Source organism: Chiloscyllium plagiosum, chromosome 18, assembly GCF_004010195.1.
Source record: "Chiloscyllium plagiosum isolate BGI_BamShark_2017 chromosome 18, ASM401019v2, whole genome shotgun sequence".
NCBI lineage: Eukaryota > Metazoa > Chordata > Chondrichthyes > Orectolobiformes > Hemiscylliidae > Chiloscyllium > Chiloscyllium plagiosum.
In genome coordinates this window covers 18,956,394-18,976,940 of record NC_057727.1, presented here as the reverse complement: position 1 = coordinate 18,976,940, position 20,547 = coordinate 18,956,394, and the positions used below count along the sequence as shown (strand labels likewise).

The following is a 20,547-nucleotide window of genomic DNA, read 5'->3' as shown; positions in this document are numbered from 1 at the left end:
CCCATCCTTCAATCTCCTCATCCAAGTCATTAATAAAAATTACAAACAATAGAGGCCCAAGGACAGAGCCCTGTGGAACACCACTCACCACAGACCTCCAGGCAGAATATTTTCCTTCTACTACCACTCACTGTCTTCTGTTGGCCAGCCAATTCTGTATCCAGACAGCTAGGTTCCCCTGAATCCCATTCCTCCTGACCTTCTAAATGAGCCTACCATGGGGAACCTTATCAAATGCCTTGCTGAAGTCCATATACACTACATCCACAGCTCGACCCTCATCAACTTTTCTAGTCACATCCTCAAAGAACTCGATAAGGTTTCAAGTCCATACATTGTAGATCTTTCTAATTTTCCCTCATTACCTGATCCTGATGCCAGGGTTCAATCTTGTGACCCATCTTTGTGTCAACTTCATGGTCTGCGTTCTCTTTTTGTTGCTTATTGACTAAAAGTGAGGACAGAACTGAAGGCTATAGATCACATAATCACAGTACATACTTTGAGAACAATTGCCCTACTCTTTGCTTTGACAATATAGTATTTGGTATGTTTATTACCAATGTAGTTACATGAATCAGATTAACTATTGGACCTGACGTTACCCCAGATTCCTTTCAACTCGTTTTTATATCTGTACATCTCACATGTGCTACAGTGTATGTGATCCATTCTTCCTGCAAACACATCAGGAATGTGAAGGTTGGGTGGGTTAGCCATGGGGAATGCAAAGTTACAGGCATAGGGTAGTGGGGGAGAGTCGGTATGGATTCTGTGGGCTGAATGGCCTGCTTTCACATCGTTGGGATTCTGCGTCTCCAATCCAAATAATAAACTGCATTCTCTTCTATATCACAATGCTATAAAATCATAGAATTATTATGGTGCAGAAGGAAGCCATTGGGCCCATCATATTTGCACCAGATTTACAAATGTATATTTTGACATTGCTCCATTCTCCTGCCTTTTTCTCCATAACCTTGTTCATTGTTTCTGTTTAGATAATCGCCGCGTACTCTCTTGAATGCTTTGATTGAACCTGCCTCGACAAATTTCTGGGCAGTACATTCCAGACCTTCCTACTGGAAATGTGAATATTGCTCTCAGTTTTTTCGTTTGCAAGTTGCGTCAAATCTGTACCTCTCTCTCTCGATTCTTTTAGGATTGGGAACAGTTTCTCCCTATCTAGTCCATTCAGACCCATTTTAAATTTTGTAAACTGCTGCTCTTGGCCTACTCCTCTCCAGGCAAAACCGATGAAACGTATTGGGAGATTTAAGCACAAAGTCCGAAAATCGTGAAGCAGGGATTCTTTATTCCATGTGCATCAGGCTTTTTCAAACATGAAGAGAAACTTAAAGTTTATTTACATAGAAATACGCTGGTAGTGCACAGCTGGTATAAAAAAATCTGTTGTCACCCTCTCCTCCATGAGACTTTAATATGACAAAGACACCCTTCCCTCCAGAGAGGGTCTGCACAAGCTCCACTGCTCAGTTCCCTCCCTCACTGAGGCCCTATTCCTCCACTCTGGTGGAGTTCCACTTACACTAAATTATTTCATAACTGCATTTATACATCCCTGGGACCTATTCGACATTATCTCCAGTGTATTCCGTCTTGGAATGCAGATGTGAATGCATTTGTTAGCTTAATCTAAGACAAACTGAATTTGATTTTGAGGCTGGTCCTTTGCCATACTAGTCCTCAAGTCATGGCTTGATAAAGGAAATGTGCTGGTTGGAGATGTCAGTGTGCTGGACCACGATGCCTTGCTGTCCAAAGGTACCAGATAAATTTAGAAGATGAAATAAATATGGAGTCATGATTTGGAGATGCCGGTGTTGGACTGGGGTGTACAAAGTTAAAAATCACACGACACCAGGTTATAGTCCAACAGGTTTAATTGGAAGCACTAGCTTTCAGAGAGCTGCTCCTTCATCAGGTACTCTACAACCACCTGTTGGACTATAACCTGGTGTTGTGTGATTTTTATCTATAAATGGAGTGATTGTGATTTATCTAGCTGCGCTAAATTGGAGTGTGCTGTCATTTTTTTAAAAAAGTATATTATTTTAATTTTTTAACATAGAATGCAATTTACTTGAATGGAGATGCACAGATCATCACCTCTGACTACCTTGCAACGAACGGAATTATCCATTACATCAACAAGATCTTAGTCCCATACAACTTAACATCTACTAACCGATTAGTCACACAACCTCTGGTAGGTTGGAAGAAAATCTGAAAATAAATGCTTTCTTATTAATCACATTTTAGTATGAAAACTGTATCTTATGTAGTCTTTCTGAACATTAATGTTGCAGTTTAAAGAAATGCATGTGCACGCTGACCGTCCTGATGATGCCGTACTTGGTGTTTACAGATCTACAAATTGCAAAGATTGAATCCTTGATCTATTACGATATACTGATTTCCACTGGGATTGGCAAAGGTTGAATTGCTTTTGGCCCCTAGAATGATTGATGGAGGAAGGAAATGAAGGAAATATAAACTGGGATTCCTGCTCCTGATTTCTATCTTCTATTCTTTTACTGAAAGTCTGCAAGGGCAAAGATAAGATTGGCTTATTGATGATGTCCTTGGAATGAACATTCGAAGCACTCTCATAATTTTGTGGGAATTCTGGCCAAGTTGGATAAGAAAAGAACCAGAGAAAACATTTTATTTTTAAAACTGAACTTTTGTCAATATGGCTATAAACTCTTCTAAAAAACATGGATAAACATTTAAAAAGGCATGATTGCCGAAAATATTTGAAGTCCATTCACTAAAAGTATGCACACACAATTAAGTAGTGACTCAGTACAATTAAATGTCATCCCGGAGATCAGTTTCAGCTGAAGATTGGAACATGGTTGAAGGAAATTGTCAGTTAATTCTGTTTCATGACCTGGGCTGAGAACTTTGATGCAATAATCCATTATTAATCAGCTCCCACAAGAAGCTCTCCATTGATTCACAAGCTGTGTTCAGTTAGCTAACTTAAGCTGAGTCAGTAGTGAGGTAAGCTGCCACATTACCCTGAGCTGTGGTAGGAAGAGAAAAATAAGCTTCATTTCCTGATTGCTATCCAGGATCTAGAAAAATGATCATAAGCTGCCAGATAGTCAAAGATTTCTGGCTGGTGTTCTCCAATGTCCTTCAGTAAAGGAAACCTGCCATCCTGCATTGTGTGCGCTACTTAAAATAAAAAGAAAGGCTTGCATTTAAATACCAGTTTACAAGATAACCATCCATCTCAAAGTGTTTTGTAGCTGGTGAAGTAATTTTGAAGGGTTGTCCTGTCACAGCGCCAGGGACCTGGGTTTGATTCCGGCCTCAAGCAGCTGTCTACGTGGAGTTTGCACAAGCTTCCCGTGTCTGCGTGGATTTTGTCCAAGTGCTCCAATTTCCTCCCACAGTGTGAAGATGTACAGGTTAGGCCATGCTAAATTGCCCATAGTGTCCAAGGATGTGCAGACTAAATGGATTAGCCATGGGAAATGCAGGATTACAGGGATCAGGTAGGTGCTAGGTCTGGGTGGGATGCTCTTTTGATGGTTTGGTGTAGACTTTATGGGCTGAATAGCATGCTTCTGCACTGTAGGGATTCTACGATTCTAATGAAGGAAACATGGTAGCTAATATGCACAACAGACAGCGTCAACAAGCACTAATATGATCATGACCAGTATTTTGTGATGTTGGTTGTGCGATAAATATTGCCCAGGACACCAGAGATAACTGCTGTGTTGTTCTTAGCCCTAATTTTGAAGGGGTCTTTTTACATCCATCTGAGCAGGCAGCTGGACCCCAGTTTAATGTCTCATCTGAAAGTCAGTACCTCTGACAGTTCAGTAATCCTTCAGTAATGTATTGGAATGCCAGAAGTTTATTTTCAAGTCCTCAAGTAGGACAAAATTGTAAAATGTAAATCCAATGCCACATAACTCCTTTGACCCTTCGTGCTCTTTGAAGTGGCCTAGCAAATAAATCATTTGTGAAGAGAAACAAATCTTGCACTGCCTTCTCAGGGCAAACAAGGACAGAGGATAACAAAAGCAAAATACTGTGAAAGCTGGCGATATGAAATTTTTAAAAAAACGTGCTGGAGAACTCAGTGAGTCTGCAGCATCTGTGGAGGGCGAAAGAGGGTTAGTGTTTCAAGTCCAATGATCCTACAAAACAGAAAGCAAGAAACTTGCAGTAACACATTATTAGCTTTGGCTGTGGTAAAAGTTCAGGATATAAGAAGCTGCCAAATTCCCTTTCTGGAGTCACATGTAAAAAGTGGTCATTTGGACACATTATCCAAGAGCTGCTGTCATGTGAAACCATATCCCAGAAAAATTCAATGTCTTCGGAAGAGAAGCAGCAGCTTGAAAAACGTTTCCATACACGACAAATTTGTTTAAAATAACTTTGGATGCTGTATCAAGTTAAAAAGCAAATTATTGATAATTTTGGGATCATTGGGCAACGTTTCACCAAAAGGTCAGAATCCTGACAGTCAGGTGAAACATGAGTTAGCAATACAAACCAGTCAGACTTCCCTCTTGATCTGAAGGGGAGCAGCTCGTAATATGGTTTTGCAATCCTCTTTGCCAATGTTGACAAGCTGGCAAAATGGCTATTAGTCATCCAATGGATTCTTTAGATCTCCTTCCTACATCCTTTGTGGCAGAAAGCATGTCAGAAACCAGTCCTGCTGTTAGGAAGACTCCTTAACAGCCAGACATGAACATGAGGACAGCCTGTGATGGCTGCCCATGAGCCTTCAGCACCGCAACCCACCAACCACGCCCCCCACCCCCACCCCACCCAGTCCCCAGTGATTTTTCTACTGCTTGTATGAAAGTCCTATCTTACTTGAGTCAGCAAAACCTTGACTAGTATCTTACATTTTAGGAGCAACTGTTCATTTATTTCTTCTGTTTGAATTCTTTTGCAGCACAACATCAGCACAGTTGCAAACGCTAATGGATACAAGATTTTTAGTACTTTGATCAAGGTAGGACATTTCCTTTAATACTTGCAGGCTTCTGGTCATGCTGCCTCTACTTAGACAACAGTTATGTTATAGCAGAGAAGCAGTGTTGTGTGGAACTGCTGGCTGTCCACTGTCAACAGTTAAACAAAAGGAAATAAACAGAATTTATAAAACCCTAAAACTAACATCAAAATATTCTTAATAATTGGTTGTGTAGTTTTTTTTCACTTTTAAAATACAGTCACAGTTGTGTAGTCGAGGAAACCTTCCTTACTGCTTTTAGAAACATTCCCTGCTTTGATTATCTTCGGTTCTGATATTATGACAGAGGACACATAAAGTAAGTTAAAGTTCATGGAATAAAAGTGATAGTGACTGTCGACTACAAAGATGTCTGAGGAGCAGGAAGCTGAGAGTAATAGTGACTGGTTGCTTTTCAGATGGAATCAGGTGTACAGTGGGATTCCCCAGGTGTCAGTACTGTCAGTGGGATGGCACAGTGGCTTGGTGGTTAGCACTGCAGCCTCACAGCGCCAGAGACTTGGGTTTGATTCCAGCCCTGGGCAACTGTCCGTATAGGGCTTTGCACATTCTCCCTGTGTCTGCGTGCGTTTCTTTCGGGTGCTCCAGTTTCCTCCCACAGTCTAAAGATGTGCAGGTTAGGTGGATTGGCCATGCTATATTGACTGTAGCGCCCAGGTTACAAGAATAGGGTAGGGGTGTGGGTCTGTTTGGTATAGTCTTTTGAGGGTTGATGTGGACTCCGTGGGCTGAATGGCCTCCTTCCACACTGTAGGGATACTACGGTCACTGCTTTTCTTGATATGTAGTAATGACCTAGATTTAAGTGTTCTAGGCACAATTTCAAAATTTACAGATGCCACAAGATTTGGAAGTATTATGAACTGAGGAGTAGATTTCAAAAGGACATATACATAACTGGTTCATTGGTCCCTTTGTGGTTGCAGGAAGACTATCCTTTTTAGTCAATCCTTCCAGCATTACCTCAAGTGAATTTTGATGTTTGCCGTCCCTGATGTTCAGCCACTGTTCGAAGTACAGAGCCTAACAATCATCCTGCAGCTACAATATGCCTCCCTTTCATGAGGTGCAGGCTCCCCTTGATTAGCACTAGCCACTCACACAGCTAGTGAACATTGCAGAGAGCATTGGTTGCAAACAGCAATTGTATTTTTTAAAAAAGGAGCATGAATTTTACATGCTGCCTGTGATACAAGCACTAATCATGTACAGCAGTTCCCATCCCCATTTTCAGAGATTATCCAATATCTCCTGACCTTCCTCCTTTGTTTTGTCTCTACTTCTGTTTCAGAATGGTTCTTTTCTATCTATGCTCTTTCTATGATAAGAATGTAAGAATATGTTACAGAAGGGGGATTTTCTGATCATCTACTGAGGAGATCGGGAAATCTTATTCACTAAAGCACTTCAGTGTCTCCTGAGGTGCGTGGGAGTGCACCAATGTAAATTAGTACACAAAAAAGGTTTGTGGTAGGGTACAATTAAAGATGATCACAAAAACAATTAAAGGGGAGGTTTGAAAATATTTCATTACTCAGTGAGTGGGTAAAGTATGGAATTGCTAAATAGTTTTGAGAAGTAATTAGATCATTGCTTTTAAAAGAGAAAAATAAAGGGTAAAGGAAGCAAACAAGAACATTGGAATCCTGTAGTGATCAGTCCAGGAAAACATCAGGAGGGACTTTGTGGGACGAATTGACTGTTTCTTTGAAATAACATTCTTTGACTTTTGTGGCCTGAATTCCCTTCATTGCCCTACCCCCATCTTTTGATGTCAGAGACATGTGTGAAATGCACAATATCTGGTTCAAATCACAAGACTTTTCTGCTATTAGGCCTCCAGGTTATGCTGTCATATGTTACAGATGTACACCTGAGTGTCAGATGTGAGGGCGGCCCTACTGGAGTCACAAGTTGTCTAAACAAAATCTGAAGCAGACTCCAAACCTCCAACACTATAAACAGTATCTCTTCTGGAATCTCTTGGATGTTTGTGTTTATATATTATATAAATTATCAAATTACAGAATAGTAACTTCCTAATGCTTTGATTTTTCACAGGAAACTAATCTGCTACCTCTACTGGAAGATCCAATCCACAGACCATTCACAATGTTGTGGCCAACAGATGAAGCTTTTAGTTCTCTTCCTAAGGAAAGGAAAGATTGGCTTTATAGTAATGAAAACAGACACAACCTTGTGGCATACTTAAAATTTCACATGATCAGGGATTCAAAGGTAATTTAGAACTTCAATTGTGTGGACTGTTTTGGCTGCATTTTCTGACAAGCTTTGGGATCCCAACATCAGGTTCATTTTAGGGTTTCTCAGCCCACCTTGAGGAGAATGTATTTGCTGGCAAAACCTTCAAGAAGGGAATCTTGTAACTGGCCTTCTCCATGCTCACCATCCTATTTAGAATGCTGAAATTGTAAGGAAACAGGCCCAATCAGAGTAGCCATATCAGGCCAATGGCCCCACCAAGAGCTACTGACAGCCAAGTTAATTTCATTTAATTCTTAGGTCAAGAGGCTCTGAAGTTGTTTGGAATAACAGAGTGCAGAGAGAAAATCCTTCCATAGGACTAGGATGAGGGTGTAGTCTTTTATGCCCGCAGCCCTGTCAGAAGGCATGGAATGTCTGGCTTTTTCTGCCAAAGTGAAAAACTTCATATTTCTCCATGTTGTACTGCACCTGCCAGACTTTTAGACATTCACTCAATGTGTCTCTATCTGCTTGTAACATCTGTATGTTCTCTTCACAACATACTTTTCCACTTAACTTTGTATAATATGTAAATTTAGCTACCATGCCTTGGATTGTCTTATCTAAATTTCATTGATGTTAACTGTAAACCTTTGATGGCTCAGCACAGGCTCCCGTAGGACTCTGAAACAAAAACAGAAATTGCTGGAGAAAATCAGCAGATCTGGCAGCGTTTGTGGAGAGAAAGCAGGGCTAATGCTTTGAGCCCAGTGACGAGAGTATGGTGCTGGAAAAGTGCAGCTGATCAGGCAGCATCCAAGGAGCGGGACAATCGACATTTCGGGCATAAGCCGTTGAGCCCAGTGACCCTTCTTCAGAATTGATAGTAACTAGGATATGATGCAGGATTCTAATAATCACATCCTGCAAATCAAACAAAAGACCAAGTAATGCAGTATGTTTTCTGTTAGTGAATTTTCTATCCATGCTAATATGTTACCCATTAAACCCTGAACTCCCACTTTTGCGCAAATAACCTTTTATACAGCACCTTGTCAAACACCTTCTGGAAATCCAACTATGTGTACCAATGAGATCCTCTTCATCCATGGGCATGTTGCTCCCTCAAACAAAACTCCCATAAATTGAGTTAATATGTTTCTGCTTTCACAAAAACCATGCTGACTTAAAATTATTACCTTGAGATTTTCAAAGTAGTCAATTATAACCTCCTTAATATTCAATTTTAACATCTCCCTCATTGTAGTCATCAGCTAACTGCCTTTTTGTTTATTAAAAGCAAAATATTGTATTTGTTGAAAATCTGAAGTGTATACAGAGAAGGCTGGAGAAACTCAGCAGTTCCAGCAGCATTTGTTTTGAGAGAAACAGAGTTAATGTTTCAAATTCGGTTTGACTCTTCAGAACTGAAAAGTGTTGGATTTTTAAATATATTTTTGACAGAGGCAAAGGAGAAGCAAGAATGCAGATGGTGCGGAGGCCCATGCAAAAGACAAAGTGGTTCATAATGGTGCTGAAAGGGAAAATGAGATGTGAAATGAGGGTCAATTAAGATTTAAAAGATAGTGAATGGGCGGTCATGACTAACAGCAAAGTAAACATGACACAAACAATACAAGACTGCGGGTTGAGGGGTTGGGGTTGGGGCAAAAAAAGTGAAGAAAATGGAGAATAGCCGTAATAATACCATCAGTTTCTGAAATTATGGAACTTAATGAGACCTTGAGGCTGTCAAGTGCCAATGGGAAAATGAGGTATTATTTGCTTGAGCTTCATTGAAACATTGCAGCTAGCCCAGGGCAGAAATGTTTAGAAACAAAAACAGAACTTGTTGGGAAACTCAGCAGGTCTGCCAGCATCTATACAGAGAGGAACAAAACATAGAACATAGATTGTTACAGAGCAGTACAGGCCCTTTGGCCCTCGATGTTGCACCAACCTGTGGAGCCATTCTGAGGCCCAGAGTTAATTTTTTGGGTCCAGTGATCCTTGGCATAGGAACAAGGCAGTTTATTGAAATGCCATACAACTGGGAGGTCAGGGTCATTGTTATGGAACAGAATGGAAATATTCACAAAGCGGTCGCCAATCTCACCAGTATAATGGAGACCATATTGTGAGCAGCGAACGTTGTAGAGTAGATTAATAGATTACCTGGAAGGTGTTTTTGGGGCCATGGACAGTGAGGAAGAAGGAGGTAAATGGGCAAGTGTTGCACATTTTGCAATTGCCCTCATTCCCATTTTCTGCCTTAAATACAGGAATTATATTTTCTACTTTCCAATCTAATGGAAACTTTCCAGAATCTAGCAAATTTTGGAAAATTAATGCTGACATATTGTTTATCTTAATAGCCACCTCTGTTAAGATCCTAGGGTTAAGTCCGTCTGGACTCTGGCGAAAGTCCACAGCTCCATCAGTTCACTTAGTACTGCTTCCCTAGAAATTGTAAAGTCATTAAATACCTCTCCTACCACCCCTTGATTTACAGCTATTACTAGAACATTTGCTGTAACCTCTATAGCATAAAAGGAAACAAAACATTAGATCATTTTATGTACCATTTCCTTATTTTCTATTATTAACTCTCTATTCTCACTCTGTAAAGGACCATCACTTACATTCTTCCTGTATAAATACCTGTAGAAATTCCTGCCATACATTTTTTGCTTTTCTAGCTAGCTGTTCTCATACTCTAATTTCTTTCTTCTGAATTACCTTTTTATTATTTTCTGCTGTTCTTCATGTCTGTCCAATTTTTATTTTTCATCCTTTTTGTTCGATGCTTCCTTATCTATTTTAGTAAATTGTGGGATCACCCCTTTATAATAGGAATATACTTGTTCTGAGTATTTTGTAATATTTCATCTTGTACATTTTACCCTTCAATATGAGAGACCACTCCCACTAGTGACTTTTTCTGCTACAATTCCACATCTCCATTCAAGCAGCTTTTATGTCCTGACCTCCTGAATCAAGATCATTGCTAGCTATTGTATCAATGCCATCTTGATTAATAGTGCTTCTTCTTCACCTTCATATAGACTGCTATTGTTCTTCTGTGCTTTGTTCTTCTTGTGCTGGTACAACCACAAAGCTATTGGGAAGGGAGCTATGTCTCTGCAGATTCCTGTATGAAAGGGACATGAAGTGAGAGGTGTCCTGGAGATCTCCTTGGCGATCTATTCCAGAACTAGACAATAAGATGGTCCCAGTTTTGTCCCTTGGATGCACTTCTGCCCTCTAATCAGGGTTTCTGCACAGATAACCAAATCTGCAAAACATAGAGTCCCAAACCAGGCCCCAGAAACTGGCAGAGAGTCCTGGGATCTGCCATCTGTGGAATGTGGACTAACTCCAGGTCTTTTGACATATTGCTGCCTGATTTATGATGGGAGCCCAGCACAGGCCTGCAGAAATTGAGTATATGTATGATCTGCTTCAAAGTTCAACAACTCCTGTAACTAGGCACGTTCTTGATGGAAGAGCAAATTATTCCTAATTAGAAACTTCTAAGATGTAGAATTCATTCTTGGTTTTCCTCCATCTGAGAAACTTCCTGTCTACCAGGCCCTTCCTGTGGAGTCCTGTAATTTATAAATTAGTTAATTTTAAGACAAATTTCTGCCCTGTGGCTAATGATTCTACCCTATAAATTTATACCCAAAACACTAACCATTTGTACGCATAAGAGTGAATTCATTAATTCTGTACTTCAAGTTGGGGGTTGTCAAAGAATTGCATAAAACTAGTTAGAAATTGCAATGCACAAACCAGCATCAGCCAGTCTGTCGCTGTTGGTGTTTACTCTTTAAATGAGCAATAGTCCTAATCACATAGGCCCAATCTGCACTAAGATTTCTCTCGCCTTTATTCCTTCTAAATCACCCATCTAAACTATTATTCAAAGTGACATGTTCTCTGCATTGATCACTAATTGCTTTTAGTCTCTCCACTTTATGGCACACAATATTAAAATTGAAATGTACTTAATCTTTTTCATTCTTTGAAGTATCTCCTTTCCTGAAGATCCAGACCTCATTCTTTCATCTTGTTTTGTTTCCATGTTTCTAACTGATCTGAAATGACTTTCTTCCTCAATTCCCTGTGTACATTTTGCATGTTTTCCTTTTTGTGGTTTTTAAAATTTATGTCTTATTCTTGGCTAGTTCTATCTTTTTCTACATATTCTTTGATTGTTATTACTTCCTCGGCTCCTTACCTCTGCAGTTTTAATTTCTCTGTTTATTTATCTAAAATAGTATCCGTTTTGCCATTTTATTAATTCGGTACCTATTTTAAAGTTGCCTATCCTTCCATTTTCTCCCCTTATCTGGAAGACTTGCTCAGGCAGTAAACCTGAAACCTTCACCTTTCCTTAGCTTCTTTTCTAATCTTAAGTTACTTCTGCCTGACCTCTGTCTTTTCCTTTCTTTCATGTTTCAAACAGGCCACAATATTTGGCCACACTCCTCCTTTATCCATAAACTTTCCCAGTTTTCTTAAGTCCTTAACCATTGCTCTGTGCAGCAACAAAGCCTGCATAATACAGCAGCCACCTTTTCTAACTAGTGATTTGTCCAAAGCTACTGCATTTCTTATTTAATTGATCCTCCCCACCCCCCGCCAGCCATCTGAGTGAGCCATTTGTTTCCACTTTAATCCGTTTTATGGTTTTGTTTAGGATCCTGCCACAAACTTGTTATGGATCATTTCCTCTGGGAATTTTGTGCTAAAATATCTATTTATTTACCCCAATATTTGGATAAATAACTGTTTCTCCCTCTGCCAGATCCTAACACTCAATGGGTTCAACCACTCTCTCAAACTGTTTCTCCAAAGACCTTTTCCTACTCTCTGGTTTGTCGGCTTGTGTCCAATTCTATTTCAGTTGGAAATACTGAAATTTGTTTGATCCAGTTAACATCTGTTAATCAGGTTTCCCACTTCTGCAGGAATTGCACATCACCGTCCTTTCCTGTAATGCCATTGTGCTACAAACCATGGTTTTAAGTTATAATTCAATTAAAAATTTGTTTTTTAAATCATTTAAATATCAATTAAACTACACCACTCCTCCACCTTTCCAGATAATTACAACTCTTATCAAATAGCTATTTTGGACACTCAGCTAGATCCTTATGTCTGACCACACTTTGTTTGAACAGAGGATTTGAGTTATAGAGAGAGGCTGAACAGGCTGGGGCTGTTTCCCCTGGAGTGTCGGAGGCTGAGAGGTGACCTTATAGAGGTTTACAAAATTATGAGGGGCACGAATAGGGTAAATAGGCAATGTCTTTTCCCTGGGGTCAGGGAGTCCAGAACTAGAGGCCGTAGGTTTAGGGTGGGAGGGGAAAGATATAAAAGAGACCTAAGGGGCAACTTTTTCCACAAAGAGGGTGGTACGTGTATGGGATTAGCTGCCAGAGGAAGTGGTGGAGGCTGGTACAATTGCAACATTTAAGAGGGATTTGGAAGGGTATATGGCTAGGAAGGGTTTGGAGGGATATGGACCGGGTGCTGACAGGTGGGACTAGATTGAGTTGGGATATCTGGTCGGCATGGATGGGTTGGACCGAAGGGTCTGTTTCTGTGCTGTACCTCTCTATGACTCTATGTTGGATCAGTAAATTTGACCTCAACTGTACTGTGATTTTACATTATTACTGGCATTGTTAGTTCTACCTCTCCATGTTCTCATCATAATTCACATCTCTTGCAGAAGTAAACAAGTGTGGATGAAGGTCACTGGTGCATACTTTCTCCACTTACACTGACATAATGATCCATGAGTTTTTAGGGCTATTCATGGACTATTCATGGAAATAATCATAGCTTCTTATAACTCATATGCCAAAAAGCAATCTTTGCTCAACAGATTTTCTCCTTTCGTGTAAAAATAAATACGCTACATTAAATTGGTTTATTTTCTATATATTCTGAATACAATTTATTACAAATACTTATGCAATGTCTTACATTTACAGACTTTAGCAGCAGACCTTCCACTCATTAGCAGCAGGAGGACAATGCGAGGATCACTTATTTCAGTCCGTTGCAGTAGGACTATAATTGTAAGTGTTATACAGCATGTTAAAATTGAAGTCCATTTTAGAAGTGAATTATGAATGTTAAAGTGTTATCCCAAAATGTTGACCATACCAAATTTTGACAAACACTGAACAATAATCAGTTGAATGGTAGGACAGACATTGTCCTCCACAAAGCTAATGTGTTCAAGGGGATTCCCACAGACTCCACAGAAAATAATCATCAGAAAACTCTACCTGACAGATTGGATTTTTAAGAAGAATCATATATATGGGCTCAATTTGGATGAGCTTTTTAATGCTCAATGATTATCCCTGGAGTTTCCCTCTTCAATATATTGAGGGCTCTTTAATCATATTTTGAATGTATTTGATGGCAAGATATAATCAGAATTAGGGTAAGTTTTCATTTTGTAAAATTATGCTACTCCTATAGTCTGTCAGTTCATTGATCATGCAAGGAAGGTGACAGGCATTCCATTGGATTTGGAAAAGAAAAGTTAGACAAAGCTATTGCTTGATTCATGACTGCCTCCTGGAATGAGCATGTGTATGGATGTTGGATGAGGACAGGATCAGGATTATCTATTATCCTCCAGTTGGTACTGCCTCAGCTCAGGCATGAAGAGTGGCCAACAACAGATACAGTGAGCACACATGGAATTAACCCTAACATCTTCGGGGCAGAAAATTGGCATGAAGAAAACAAACAACCTTGGAGTCATTATTCCCTTTAACTTATTGTATGCAACAATTATTTTCTCAATGCATGATTCCTTTGAACTTTTACTAGTAGCAGAGAATGTGCTAAGTTTAAAATATAACAAGGCAAGCACAATATCTTATAAAAATTGAAAGAACTGCGGATGCTGTAAGTCAGAAACAAAAACAGAAGTTGCTGGAAGAGCTTTGCAGGCCTGGTAAGCATCTGTGAAGAGAAATCAGCGTTAACATTTCCGGTCCAGTTCTGAGGAAGGGTCACAGGTCCCGAAGCGTTAAGAACATAAGAACACAAGAAATAAGAGCAGATTACAGAGCAATTGTGAAACATTCAAGGATTTTTTTTTCTTTGCTTCAGTCTGGATATAGTGGACTGGAAAGATAAGATGTAACTAAGAGGTGTTCATAGGGATGTAAGGGAGCATGCCAGGTTTGCATCCAAAATTCAGACAGCTCCCTTACAGCCACATAATACTCCACATCCAAGTTGTTAATATGTGCTGAATAAAAGCCACACAATACAGTCAAGCACAGAAACCAGAAAATCTGCTTCAAAATGGTAATTTTTTAAAAAAGGAAGTAAGTAAACTTCTGGATTAACGTGAATTTGTTTGTGTTTAAGGTCTGGCTCTTCGAACCCTTTAATAAGACCTTGGCTGATCTTTCCGTGGCCTCAGCTCCACTTACCTTCCCTCCTACCATAACTGTTTATTCCTTTACTGTTAAAAAATTATCTGTATTAGCTTTAAAAACATTCAGTGAGGAAGCCTCAACTACTTCACTGGGCAGGGAATTCCACAGATTCACAACCCTCTGCCTGAAGAATTTCCTTCTCAATTCGGTCCTAAATCTGCTCCCCTCAAATTTGAGGCTATGTCCTCTTGCTGGACAAGCCTGCTGGACAAACTTTCCTCATTCCTGAAGAAGGGCTTATGCCCGAAACGTCGATTCTCCTGTTCCCTGGATGCTGCCTGACCTGCTGCGCTTTTCCAGCAACACATTTTCAGCTATGTCCTCTTGTCCTAGTTTCACCTGCCAGTGGAAACATCCTCTCTATATCTATCTTACCTATTTCATTCATAATTTTATCAGTTTCTATAAGATCCCCCCTCATTTTTATGAATTCCAATGAATATAATCCCAGTGTACTCAGTGTCTCTTCATAAGCCAACCCCCTCAACTCTAGAATCAACCTCGTGAACCTCCTCTGTACCCCCTCTAGTGCCAGTACATCCTTTCTCAAGTAAATATTCCAGTATTCCAGATGTGGCCTCACCAGTATCCTATACAGCTGCAACATAACCTTCCTGCTTTTCAACTCAATCCCTTTAACAATGAAGGACAAAATTCCATTTGCCTTCCTAATTACTTGTTGTACCTGCAGGCCAACCTTCTGTGACTCATGCACAAGGACAGCCAGGGCCCTGTGCAACGAAGCATACTACAACTTTTTACCATTCAAATAATATTCCTTTTTATTGTTATTCCTACTAAAATGGATGACTTCACATTTATTAACATTGTACTCCATCTGCCAGACCTTTGCCCACTCACTTAAAGTATCTATGTCCTTCTGCAAAATTTCACAGTCCTCTGCACAATTTGCTCTGCCACTCATCTGAGTGTCATCATCAAACTTTGACACACTATATGTGGTCCCCAACTCCAAATCATCTATGTAAATTATGAATAATTGCAGTCCCAACACTGAACGCTGAGGCACACCACTAGTTACTGATCACCAACCAGAAAAGCACTCATTTGTTCCCAGTCTTTGCTTCCTATTAGTTTACCAATCCTCTATCCATGCAAATACATTATCTGTAATGCCTTGCATCTTTATTTTATGCAGCGCCTTTTGTGCAACACCTTGTCAAATGCCTTTTGGAAATCTAGATACGCCACATCTACTGAGTCCCTGATGTCCACCATCCTTGTAATGTCTTCATAGAATTCCAGTAAATTAGTTAAACATAACCTGCCTTTCATGAACCCATGCTGCGTCTGCCCAACAGGACAATTTCTATCTAGATGTCTTGCTATTTCTTACTTGATAATAGATTCAAACATTTTCTCCGCTACAGAAGTTACGCCAACCAGTCTATAATTCCCATCCTTTGTCTACCTCTTTTTTTTAAACAGTGGCATCACATTTGCTGTTTTCCAATCTGCTGGAACTGCTCCAGAATCCAATGAATTTTGGAAAATTACCGCAAGTGCATTTGCTATTTCTCAGGTCATCATCTTTAGTACCCTGGGATGCATTCCAACAGGGCCAGGAGACTTATCTACCTTTAGCTCCATTAGCTTTCCCGACACTACCTCCTCTATGATAAAGATTACTTCCAGGTCCTCACCTATCTTTATCTCCTGGTCAATTACTGGCATGTTACTCATGTCCTCTACTGTGAAGACCAACACAAAATACCTACTCAGTGCCTTGGCCATTTTTTTATGTCACATTACTAAATCCACCTTCTTATCCTGTAAAGGACCAATGTTTACCTCAGCCACCCTTTTTTATTTTATATATTTATAGAAAGGTTTGCTATCTGTGTTTATATTCTGAGCTAGTTTACTCTCATAATCCATCTTACTTTTCTTTATAGCTTTTTTTGATTTCTCTTCAGATGCTGCCAGACTTGCTGAACTTTTCCAGCAACTTCTGTTTTTGTTTCTGCACAATACCTTTGAGGTTATTGCACAGATGTACAAAGGCAACGTTTAGTGGGGATATTGTTTAGGATCAAAAATTTGAATTCCAAATTTAAGTTCATAGACCAATTTACAAGATGATGTAATTTTTTAACCAAATTAAAACAAATGGTTGGATACTGTGGGATAATTTGAAACAAGGGGAAGTGAATTATAGTGGGATTCAATTTTCAGTGGAAATAAACCCAGGATAAAGCTAAAAGAAACTGCTGATCATATCTGAACATACCACACCAGATCAACATATCACCATCTGTAGTTTAGAAATGTTTTCAATGTTGATTTTAAATAAAAATAAATACCTTCTTTATTTAGTGCCATAATCCATGTATAATAGTAGTTAGGTCCCTTAATGACGGCACTGCCCTGTTACACAAGGTTTGATTCATGCAATATTATCTTTTATCAGGGAGATCTGATTGTGAATGATGGAAGTGCTCAGATTGTTCAGAGACACCTGGAATTTGATGGCGGGATTGCATATGGCATCAATAGTCTCTTGGAACCTCCACATATAGGCGCTCGGTGCGATGCACTTACAATGCACCCTGCCCGTGTAAGTTTTTCTCCCAAATGAATTTCATTCTTGTTTCTGTTCATGTTACTAACTGCTCTGATGGAAAACTAGGTTAATTCTGGATGAACAAGTCAAGATTCATCCATATAATATCTGACAGGATTTATTTTTCAGTGAAGATATAGTTAACCTCTGTATATCTGGGATCTTAATTCAAATTGTCATGCCCATCATATATATGCATGATATATATATTTTTCATACCAGTGTAAATTCTTCAGTTGCACACTCCCAGCCCAGAGCTGCATTTCAGCAGAAAGAATTACTATTTAACAACAATAAACTGAACCACACATATCCTTTCAAGGAGCCATCTACTGGCAGCATGCAGCCAGTGAATCCAGCCTGAAACAATCATAAAGAAATATCACTCTAATTCCACAGTCCTAATTATATGGATCTGTTAAATATATATGTATTGTTTATGTGCTTATTATTTTCTATTATCTCACCTTATAGGTATCTATAGCCCTATATTCCTTTTGGATGTTTTTATGTGGGTGCTTTTTTTAAACTCTTTTTTTTCAGTTTGATTCAACCAGGCTTCCTGTGATATGCTGTAGCAATATACTAATATTGTTACAATTTCTATTTAACTTTCTTCCATATGTTTAATTACACCATCTCTAAAATTGTGTTGTGATTGACTTTTATTAGTCTTCATAGCTCAAGCTGATTTGTGACTTTAAGTACAATGCTTTCTCATATACTTTAGTGCAAGATCGATTTAAGATTGGTTGTCCATGCCGTTTAAGCATTACAGGGCACTTGTGAAACATTTGAGGTTAGATTTTTCTTTGCTTCTGTTTGAGAATAGTCGACCGGAAAGATAAAATGTAATTAAGAGGTGTTCATAGGGATGTAAGGGAGCATGCCAAAATGGGCAGGAATTCAGACAGCTCCCTTACAGCCACATAATCCTCCACATCCAAGTTTTTAATGTGTGCTGAATAAAAGCCATGCAATACAGTCAAGCACAGAAACCAGAAAACCTGCTTCAAAATGGTATTTTTTTAATAAGGAAATGAGTACACTTTTGGATTAATGAGAACTATTTATATTTAGGGTCCCTGCGGTAGTTGTTTGAATCCTCCTGCCTGTCCTCTTGGAACAAAACCACAGGTAAGATTAAGTTTATTTGGAAAGTTTGCCCTAATTTATTTTAGATCAATGCAATTTTGTATAACATCAGAAAATGAATCACATTTTACAAAGCATTCACAAAAAGAACCACAAGAAAATACCTAGACATCCTCCAGTATATTTTATAGTCATTTAATTAGATTCATGAATGCTTATGGCACAGATAAGGCCAGTTGGCCCATTATGTTGGTGCCAGCCTAAAAATAAAGTATCCAGTCTAATCCCACTTTCTAGCATTTGATCTTTAACCCTGCAGGTTACAGCACTGTAACAATGCATATCCAGTTACCTTTTAAATGATTCAAGGGTTTCTGCATCTAATACCCTTTCAGATAGTGTGTTCCATATCCCCTAAAAAATCCCTTTAGGTCAAAAAAAGTCTCTCATCTGCACTCTATTCTTTCTACCTACAGCCTTAATCTATACAGCCTTAATCTAGCCTTTCTGCTAAGGTAACTATTTTCTTCCTGTCTACTTCATCCCAGCCCCTCACACTTTTGTATATCTCAATCAAATTTCTCCTCAGTCTCTTCTGTTCCAAGGAGAATGATTCCATGCTGTCCAATCTTTCCTCATCACTCCAGTTTTCCAAAATCCTGGTAAATCTCCTCTGTACTCTCTCAAGTGGAATTACATCCTTTCTGTAATGAGGTGACCAGAACTACACAGTACTCAAACTATGGCCTAAGTAATGATTTATACAGTTGCAGCATAACCTCCCAGCTTTTATGTTTTGTTAGGCAAGACGTAGAATATATCCGTTATACTACTGCTACCATCTAATCCCAAGAATATGAATATAAGCATATATGTTAGTTTTAACTTTGGATAGCCCAAGAAATAGTAATGCTTTGCAGATGCAGAGAACATTTAGGAAGTTGTGTTAGCTGTGTGGACGGTGAAGAAAGGAACATTAAATGAAGTACTGACTGTTCTGGCTAACTTAGAAGTCTGTCATCAGCATAATTTTAAGGGAATGTGAAACACAAGCCAATCATCTGCATAGGGATCAATTTATGTTTTTTTGCCTTCAGTTAGATAAGGTGATAAGGACAAATTAGTTACTGTCAAAGAAACATCCCCTCATCAGTTTAGAGATACATTTCTTTGTTTGGCCACAATTGCATCTGGTAATAAGCCCAATAGTCAAAAGCAATTGATGTTAAGAAGGCAGAATACCAAAGTCAAGGCCTGTACATTCAGGTTATGTTGTCACAATAATTGTACAACAAGATTGGGTTTTTTTAGGTTTAATGGTTTTGGCTGATAGGAAGATATCCTAAGACATGACCAAAGAAAATAGATGATGCAAAAATCTTTAAGAAACACAGAAATCAAGTTAGAAGATTTAGCCAGGTCACATGCATTTATGCAAGTAACTTTTACCAAGATATAATAGGGGAGAATAACTCTTAACTACACTTTATAAGATACTGCTCAGATATCACAACCAAGTCTTGCAACATCAAGGTTTAGCCAAAAAGAAAATGTAACAAAATGTAATACAGTTATAATGGGAAATTTGCCTTAATAGGTGATAGTGATGTTTCCTTAGATTTCGTCATTCACTCATGGTTTCTTTTAATCCTTGTTTAATAATTCAGACTTGCAGTCAAACCTTGCAAAATATTTGTGGAATTGACAAAAACAAATCTGGTAGCAGGAATTAGGAACTTCAATTATAAACAGGGATTAATTTAAATTAGGATGATTTTCTCTGGAATGGAGGAGGCAAGCTGAGGAATTCTGAAGATGATGGGAGTGAGTAGATAGAAGCTATTCAGTATAGCAAGTGGTTCAATAACCAAAGTCATAAATTTAGAATTATTAGCAAAGGACAAACGAATGAGGTAGAAAGTTAGCAATAAGCGATGGAACAAGCTTCAGGTAGCTTATGGTGTTCCTATTTCTTATTTCATGTCAAAGAATTTTCTTTTTGGCAATGTTAACCATTTTAATGGGAGGAAAATATGACCAAGAAGAAAATATTGCATAACTGTTCAGAATGGACTACTATATTACAAAGAATTGTTTAGCAACTTTTTCTAAAATAAACATCTAATAATCTCCAGCAGAAT

At 38.9% G+C, this 20,547-nt stretch overlaps 1 protein-coding gene across 2 annotated transcripts in view; it reads left to right on the top strand.

The window, feature by feature from the left end:
* The window catches only part of stab1 (stabilin 1), a 273,869-nt gene that overhangs the window by 208,754 nt on the left and 44,568 nt on the right, over positions 1-20,547 (top strand). For both annotated transcript variants that reach the window (XM_043707873.1, XM_043707874.1), the window contains 6 exons: positions 2,093-2,230; positions 4,958-5,017; positions 7,100-7,276; positions 13,252-13,338; positions 17,159-17,305; positions 18,392-18,448. In XM_043707873.1, coding sequence (XP_043563808.1) covers positions 2,093-2,230; positions 4,958-5,017; positions 7,100-7,276; positions 13,252-13,338; positions 17,159-17,305; positions 18,392-18,448 — 666 coding nt within the window. The remainder of the gene's footprint in view (positions 1-2,092; positions 2,231-4,957; positions 5,018-7,099; positions 7,277-13,251; positions 13,339-17,158; positions 17,306-18,391; positions 18,449-20,547) is intronic.